Source organism: Octopus bimaculoides, chromosome 2 (genome assembly GCF_001194135.2).
Source record: "Octopus bimaculoides isolate UCB-OBI-ISO-001 chromosome 2, ASM119413v2, whole genome shotgun sequence".
Lineage (NCBI taxonomy): Eukaryota > Metazoa > Mollusca > Cephalopoda > Octopoda > Octopodidae > Octopus > Octopus bimaculoides.
This window is the reverse complement of record NC_068982.1, coordinates 104420572-104429873: the sequence shown is the minus strand read 5'-3', so window position 1 is coordinate 104429873 and position 9302 is coordinate 104420572. Positions and strand designations below refer to the sequence as shown.

Here is a 9302-nt window from a genome sequence, read left to right as displayed (position 1 = left end):
ATATATATAAACTTATAATGAACAAAGTGAACACTATAAAGATAAAATACATTGAAAAAAAAATGAATTATGAAACAAACTGTACAGTTGTTCTGGAACTGGATGTTACAGATGGTACCTGTAATTAGCCTACATTTAATGAAGCTTAGATAATTTATAATTAACAATGACATTAACAGCTAACTATTATGACACCATCATAACACCATAACTGATATTTTTAGGCAGATTTTTCTATAATGAAATGGTTACTGTAAATATTACTGACTGAGAAATGTAAAATTCTGGCATATAAATGATGTGTGAATGTACTTCAAAGAAAAGAAATAAGTTTGTTATAGTAATTTTTAAGCAAATATTTTCCATCATCTGTAACAAAAATGTTCCATCCTGTGGACACAGGCGTGGCAGTGTGGTAAGAAGTTTGTTTCTCAACCACATGATTCTGAGTTCAGTCCCACTGCATGGTACCTTAAGTAAGTGTCTTTTAATATAACTCCAGGCTGACCTAAGTGACTCAAGGGCTGAGAGTTTGTGCATTTGATAAATGCCAATGCATGAAACTTGGTCCTTGAGTCACTCCATTGCTTCTGGTAAATATCAATAAAAAATATGTATGTATGTATATATATATATATATATATATATTTAATTATATGTATTTCTTCTATCTTAATGAATAATAATTCTTCGGATAGAATAAATGGGTTAATAGAAACCAATGTAGCAAAGAACACAATATGTAGGAATAAAGTATGCAATTATAACATGCGTTTTCTCCATTCCTTAAATTTTTATATATATATATATATATGTGTACACATGTTTTGAGTTCTATTTATCTGCTTGCATCACCAAACCTAACCTGTATATATATTTATATATATATATATATCGCAGTAAGTTTTTACTTTTATGCACACACACACACATGTAGGTATATGAGTATGTGTATCTGTATGCGTGTGTATCTAGGTGTGTGTGTGTGTGTGTGCATGTGTGTTATTGTTGCCTTGCATTGACATAGTTTGATAGTTGTAAATGAGTGTCACCACCATGCAAACCATATCCTTTGTTTCCAATCTTCTGTGAAAACATGTCTGGACAAAAGGAAATATTACCTTGCATGGAAATAGGTAAGGATTGGTGGCAAGGAAGGTATCCAGCTGACAAAAAATCTGCCTCTACAAATTCCATCCGACCCATGCAAGTATGGAAAAGTGGATGCTAAAATAATGATGATGATAGTGATGATGAAGATGATGATGACTCATTTTAATTTTAGTGAGTAACATAACCAGCGGTTAGCAAAAGGAGGACCTAGAGTACAATGATTACATCAGCATCAGCTAACAGCTTTATTCTTTTTAATTTTTTATCGCTATAACAATAGCCTCTGCTCTTCTGAAATCCTATCTACATCCACTCCCTCCAGGCTTTACGTGCAAGTAAATACCTATCTATCTTCATATCTACTCTGGTCTACCTACCAGATTCCCTATAACACACTTTAACCAATCCTTTCACTTAATAACAACTTCCGTCTGGAATTTCTTTCATGGCAAAATTTTTTCCAAACAAATTTATAAAATAATAGATTAGACTAAAACACCTTCATTAAGATTTGAACTCCTGATTATGTAGTTAGTAGTTCAATAATACCTCATTCTTATGATCTTCCCCACAACTCATATCATTGGCCACCCCTCCACCCTTGGTCAAGATTTACTACATTAATCTTTTCTCCTATCTCTAACTCCCCCACACACTTCCACATTCTTTCAAGCTTTACCCACTCACTTCTGTCAATCTCCTGTCCTCACACTTGTCATCTTGTTGCACCTCAAGGGCACAATCTGACACCTCACTATCACCAAATTTATTTCTCTTTCCAGCTCCACTTCCATTATTTGCAGCCACCCTTTTATAATGTGAGGTAACCATGCATCTCCTCTACAGCAAGAAACCTATTTCTCTCTCTTCTATCATACTTTAAACTCTCAACACCTAGTATAACAGCACATACAATTCTCTTATACTCCCACTTAACCTTTCACACACCGCATTTTCTCTAGAATTGTTTCCCCTGCCACTACCTTGTTACTACAGGGGAGAAGACTCATGCGGTGATACGATGCGCCTACAGTGTGCTAAAGGTTAATCAAAAGGATTCTTTAGTCATGTGAATTACATGGCACACACACACACACACACACACACACACAAAGTGCCAAGTACACACTATAAAGTGGTTGGCTTATAAAGGGTATCCAGTTGTACAAGCCATGCAAAGAGCAAACATTGGTGTCCAACACAATCTACTGACTCATCAGATCCTACTGAACAATCCAGCCCATATCAGCTTGGAAAGAGGTTAAATGATGATTATAATATATATATATAAATATATATATATATATATATATATATATATATATATATATATATATATACACATAGATACATATATGATACATATGTGCACGCACACACACACACACACACACACACACACACACACAGAAACATATATGTGTGTGTGTAGATTGTATGAAGTGGTGTAGTCAGGATTTTGGATAAAACATTATTTATTTAGTGCTTTCATCTCTCTTGAGAGATTCAACACAAATAACATATTTATAGAAAATTCATACCTTTTAACTCTCTCTCACACACACATAAATGGTTTGAATTTTCTATAAACACATCATTAATGATGAATCTCTCAAAAGAGATGAAAGTGCCAAATATATAATTTTTATCCAAATCCTGACTACTGCTCTTTCTTATATATATATATATATATATATATACATATATATATCTTATATTTCTTATATATATAATCAAATTGATCCTAGTATTTATTTTAAGTCAGGTAATATTCTACTGATCTCTTTTGCTGAACCACTAAGGGATGTAAACAAACCAACACTGGTTGTCAAGTGGTGGTAGGGGCCAAACACAATGCAAACACAAAGCATACACACAGAGACACATATGGAAAATGGATGTTAAATGATGATGATTCCATATATATATATATAAGCTTCTTTCAATTTCCACCAACAAAAGCTTTGGTCAGCCTGGGGCTATAGTAGAAGACACTTGCCCAAGGTGCCTTGCAGTGGGCTTGAACCCAAGACCATATGGTTGGGAAATAAGTTTCTTACCCACACAATCACATCTGTACCTATATATGATTTTTATTAAGGCACACATTATATATGCCACAGAACCTCCCAAAACTAGAAACCATTATCTAAGTATTATACAAGCCAAATAAGATTACCTATGAAGTAAATCAACCAATATCAATATAAGCAATCACCATAAACCATGAATCTACAAACTTGTCCAACTTTATGAGAATGAAGGACAACTCAGAATATATACCTCAAAACAAAAAAATTCACAAACAAGCATATTAAATATACATTCCCATCATTAGTTGCCAAGCAGATATCACTATTATTTCAACACCTTGGCAGTAACATATGTAGACCCACTAAAAATATTTTTTGTAGTCATTTATTTAGGTAAATTTTACTGTGTTGCTGAACCCTCCCACTATTACCACTATCACCTGTACATCTCTTTTCACTTGATCTCTCCATCACCACCACTAACTACCTCACACCATTACTTCACAGTATGATTTGTTGCCAACGTTATTTGATAAATAACTAACATACACAATGTGATAGCAAAATAAATAAAGACTTAAAAACGAAAGAAAATGTTTATAAATACTCTGCTGCTTCTGGAAATGTCATCCCACTAAATGAACTGGACAGATATTCTGTGTACATTTCCATTGCAGTACCTCTCATGTAATCATTCTGCCATTGCGCCATATCAGGAGACTGAAAAAAGTGAGAAAGAGAGAACAAATGATTTTGGTACAAACAAACACTTGTATGTGCGTGTATGTATAAATAACTCAGTGTGTGATCACTTAACAGTGTAATAACTGAAAGACAGTTATGTTGTTTACTTTCTCCAATGCACAAAGGCTCTGTAGTTCAGTATGCTCTTGCTGGAATGAAAAATATGTTACTTAAAAAACTAGTAAGGGTTGTTGACAGGAAGAGCATTTGGTCATAGAAAATCTGTTTTAATAAGGTTTCATTATGCCAACATGGAAAGAGTCTTCATGATGATAATAAATTTTCAGATGTTTTAGTCAATGAACATTAAGACAGTTAAAACCTTTCATTGTAAGTTCCTTATTTTTGCATAAGTGAAGTAAATAAGTACTGTTTTCAGTTCTAGGATTCATAGGGCTGATTACCTGGTTTTTCCATGGTATATAAGATACCAAATGCATAACATTCCTTGAACAAGACACCAGTCTGTCGTAGAGTTACTCATTTACAACTGAGTGAACTGGAGCAATGTGAAATGAAGTGTTTTGCTCAAGAACACAACACACCACCTACTCCTGGAATTGAAACCACGATCTTGAAATCATAAATGCAACATCCTAGCCACTAGGCCATGCAGCTTCAACATATTCTGATGTACAAAAGTAAACTATAATTTTTTATTTTTATCCTACAGATTAAAGGAAGGCTTAGAGGAAGAATCAAGCAACATTGTTTCCAAGCATGTGACACAAATAGATTCAAAGACCACGTTTTCAGTGAGGCAATAGTGCTAATAATGGTTTAGTGTTGCTGAATAAGATTTTAGTGTACACATAGCTGACTGTTCATACAGTTACTTATATGAGATGTTACTAACATAATAAGGCTGGAATTGGAATTTTGTGAAAATTCCAATTCTTTCAGAATAAGTAAACAAAGAAAAGAACTCACAACTAATATCGTCATCTTTTACCTTCGCTTGTTTTAGTCATTGAACAGTGACCATGCTGGGGCACTGGCTTGAAGGGTTAAGTCAAACAAATTGACTCTAGCACTCTATTATAAGTCTGGTACTTATTCTATTGGTTTCCTTTGCTGAACCACTATGTAATAGGGATATAAACAAACTAAAATTGGTTGTCAAGAGGTGGCAGAGGAGAAACATAAACACAAAGACACACACACACAACAAGCCTCCACCCAGTTTCTGCTTACCAAATTCATTTACAAGGCATTCATTTACAAGGCATAGGAGCAGCACGATGGGACTGAACCCTAAACCATGTGGCTGCAAAGCAAGTTTCTTAACCACACAGCTATGCCAGGACCTATACAGCTATACCTGTGCCTATTTTGTCTGAGTTGCACTTTATAGAAATATGGAAAAACAAATACAATTTAAGATCAAACCATATCATAATATTTCTAATATAAGCTATTCTGAACTACCACATTGTCACTATCAAGATAATCCTTATTGCTCAGATGTTTGATTTCTAATTTAGAATAATTCATTTCATCTCTGTCCTATTCTTTTCTTTAAGGTTACACAACAACAGTTAGACGTCAAACAGGTTGGTTAATGAAAGAATATGGGTGTGATCTCTTTTTCTTGGATTAAAAATAATGGTTTCAAATATTGGCTCAAGTGCAGCAGTTTTTGAACAGGGGCTAAGATGATTACATCAATCCAAGTGTTCAACTGGTTCTTATTTTGTTGACCCTGAAAAGATGAAAGGCAAAGCCAGCTGCATCAGAATTTGAACTCAGAACGTAAAGAGCTGGAAGAAATACTAAGTATTTTGTCTGACTTGCTAAGTGATTCTGCCAGCATGCTGCTTTCTTGGATTATAATAATAATAATAATTCCTATCATAGTATGTACCTTAGGTATAATAAAAAAATATTCAGACAAATACATAACAAAAACACCAGGACTTACAAATATATATAACATACCGAAGACTGCACGACTGAGCACTGCACACATCCTATGCAAAACACTTTCAATACAATAACCATAAGAGCATCACAGCAAACCACAGCACATACCCAAGGCGCACAGAACTGCGTTCGGTAGTGAAGTGAAAGCACGTTATAAAAATAAAACTACTGAATAATAATAATAATAATAATAATAATAATAATAATTTCAAATTTTGGCAGAAGGCCGGGAATTTTAGGGGAGGGTGCCAGCCAATTACATCAATCTCAGTGCAACTGGTACTTAATTTATTGATCCCTGAAAGGATGAAGGGCAAAGTCGACCTTGGCGGAATTTGAACTCAGAATGTGAATAATAATAATAATAACACATGGCCAGCAATTTCAGTGGGGTGGCGTATGTTGATTACATCAATGCCAGTGATCAAGTGGTACTTATTTTATCAACCCCAAAAGGGTGAAAGGTAAATCTGAGCTTGGCAGAATTTGAGCTCAAAACATGATGAATGAAATGCCATTAAGTATTTTGCCTGGTGTGCTAACAAGTCTGCCAGCTCACCACCTTAATAATAATAATAATGATTTCTTTAATCCTTTCTACTAAAGGCACAAGGCCAGAAATCTTTTTTTTTTGTGGGGGGACTAGTTGATTACATCAACTCCAGTATTTCACTGGTACTTAATTTATCGACCCCCACCTCTAAAAGGATGAAAGGCAATGTTGACCTTGGTGGAATTTGAACTCAAAACGTAAAGACAGACAAAATGCTGCTAAGCATTTTGCCCTGTGTGTTAACGATTCTGCCAGCTCACTGCCTTAATAATAATACTAATAATAATAATAATAATAATAATAATTAGTAGTAGTAGTAAAAATAACAATAATTGTAAATGACCTTTAACTAATCATAGGAATCTTATTGCTAAAAATAGGTATTTAAAATTAATTTTTCCACCAGCTAATTTGAAGTTTCATCATAATTTTAGTATATGACAGGCAGACTAGATTGTTCTTGATTGCAATCATACCATGATAATAAAGTATTGAAGCAAGTAATGTAAACCAATACAAAAACACAATAACAAAAAGGCTGTTACTGAGTTTGAACACATAACAAACCAAATGATCATTAACTAAACTTGTTAACCATTCATCTATTCAATTATAATGTGGTAAGTACTGTATGATAAGAAGTTAAGTTCCTGATAAACTTAGTCTGTGATCCAGTTTGAATTGCTTGTTTATGTCTATTTTAGCCTTTATTTTGTTTTTGATAAAAGCATGACTGTCACATAATCCTATTCCTATTTCTTACAAATCTGAATGACAAATATCACCCTATGGGGAAAGTTTTCAACAAATTCAGTTTCAATTCTCAACTGGAAATGCTTCATTTCATCTACAGCTCTGGTAAAGACAGGAATGTTTCAAAGACCCAATCTCCTTTCTTTTAAAAAAGAGAAAACTCAAGCTTAATATCTATGAAAGAGATTAAAAATTACACTAAACATTTTGTGGATGTAAATATATAGTTCATAGACAGCATTCTAAGCATTTCAAAAGATTATTTTCTTTCCAAATATTTTATTTTTTTACCTTAAATAACGATTGCTTAGGAATAATGTTTTTAAATCTATTTCAATGATTGCTTCTTATGTAACATGTTCTTTCTCTCTTTCTCCAGACACACATGCACACACAACTTGTTCGGTTGGAAGAAGAATTCTATTAATATATGAATGATTATATTCACAACTGAAAAGTCTATTAACCAACACTATTTTTTTTTATTGTGCTTTCCTTAATTATGCATACAAAACACACTCATAAGCATTTTTTTCTTTTCCTTAATTCTTTTTACTATTACATTTCACAGAACAGTTTCTGTTTGAGTGATTTTTCCATCACTATTCATCAAATATTCTGCAATTCTAGCCTACAAGTTTCCAGTGCAAAAAAACAAAACAAAAACAAAAGAAAACAAAACAAAAAACAAAAACAAAACAAAACAAAACAAAGTACACCCATTCCTTACAAATACAAATAATAAACAAAAACTGAAATAGTTGGGAGAATAGGTTTGTTACAGATAGGTTTTTTTAGCCATCTCTTAATCTAAATTTATGCCACACACCTTCAGTTTCACCTGATTTCTTCACATTTGGATCTAAGTAAGGTAAACAGCTTCTGACAGAAGCTTTTCAGGAATTTGGTTTTTATGATAAAGTTTATTTTTATAACAAATAGAAAAGTTTTAGTAATTTAATAAAAAAAAAAATTAAAAAAATTGCTTCCTGATAACCTTTCCTTTTTCTCTTTGATTGTTTCTTTTTTTTTTTTCTAGTTACAAAGTTTATTTATTTCTCTAGGAGGGAAGATGTGTAGGGTGTTAGATAGAATTATAAGGTTAGCTGGGTTAGTTTATTGCATTAGAAGAGATTACTGGCAACATATGACTAAGAGTATTAGGTTCCAGAATGATGCAGTCCTGCAAAGGAAAGATTCCAGATTAATTTAGTCATACTAAATTTAGTATGGAGTGCACACAATCTAAGATATAGATTTGTAAAAAGAATATGGAATCAGATATCAAATTTCAGTTTGATTTCTCTCTTTCTAACTTGGAGATCTCAGTCATGGGCTGGTCTATTATTTTAAACATTGCTCTCAAACGATGCAGTTGATGAATCTGGAGATACAGTACTTCATTGTTATTTTGTCTTGTTATAATCTTTATTTTCAAGTGATAGAACTGTATTATCTGCTTCTTTGGTAACTGTTTGTTAATAATAACAGTCTCGAACCACTTTCCTTCAACACATTTATGTGTATGTTTCTGTGTGTTCATATATGTGTGTGTAAGAAACTGCAGAGTAAAAGACAAAAAAGTAACCCTGAGGTAAAATACAAAATAATTTTATGAGTAATTAAACGAAACTGGGATCATTAGGTCAACTACTTACTGGTTTGTAAGACCTCATTGTGAATAAATTAGCCATTAGTGTCGAGAAACCAGGAGCCAAACAACTTTGAGCAATAAACCCTAGCTTTAACTCAGCAATACACACGGCATCATCACCACGTTTCCAATCCCAGCTGGGAATGTTTAACAGGTAAGCCTGTAGAAAATATAAAAACAAATTAGAATGATATTCAGTTAAAAGTATTTGGAAAATTTAACCCCACACCCCAACATCCTTAAGAAACAATTACATATAGCAGGGAAGGTAACAATTTTTATGCAAACAAATTGTGAAAGGTTGTCAAGAATTCAAATTAGGTGCGTGTTGTGTGGATAAGAAGTTCATTTCACAAGAACTTATTTCAGATTCAATCTCACTCAGCAGTATCTTGGCATCTTTTATGATAGTCTTGAGCTAGCAAATGCCTTGTAATTGAAATTTATAGCTAGAATATGTGAGAGAGAGAGAGAGAGAGAGAGAGAGAGAGAGAGAGAGAGAGAGAGAGAGAGAGAGAGAGAGAGAGAG

The 9302-nt window shown here is 33.2% G+C and overlaps 1 protein-coding gene across 7 annotated transcripts in view; it reads right to left on the bottom strand.

Moving 5' to 3' along the window:
- The window catches only part of LOC106878324 (calcium-activated potassium channel slowpoke), a 333443-nt gene that overhangs the window by 138173 nt on the left and 185968 nt on the right, over positions 1 to 9302 (bottom strand). For all 7 annotated transcript variants that reach the window (XM_052978540.1, XM_052978541.1, XM_052978542.1 and 4 more), the window contains exons 11-12: positions 8778 to 8933; positions 3754 to 3866 (exon numbers count right to left, since the gene is read on the bottom strand). In XM_052978540.1, coding sequence (XP_052834500.1) covers positions 3754 to 3866; positions 8778 to 8933 — 269 coding nt within the window. The remainder of the gene's footprint in view (positions 1 to 3753; positions 3867 to 8777; positions 8934 to 9302) is intronic.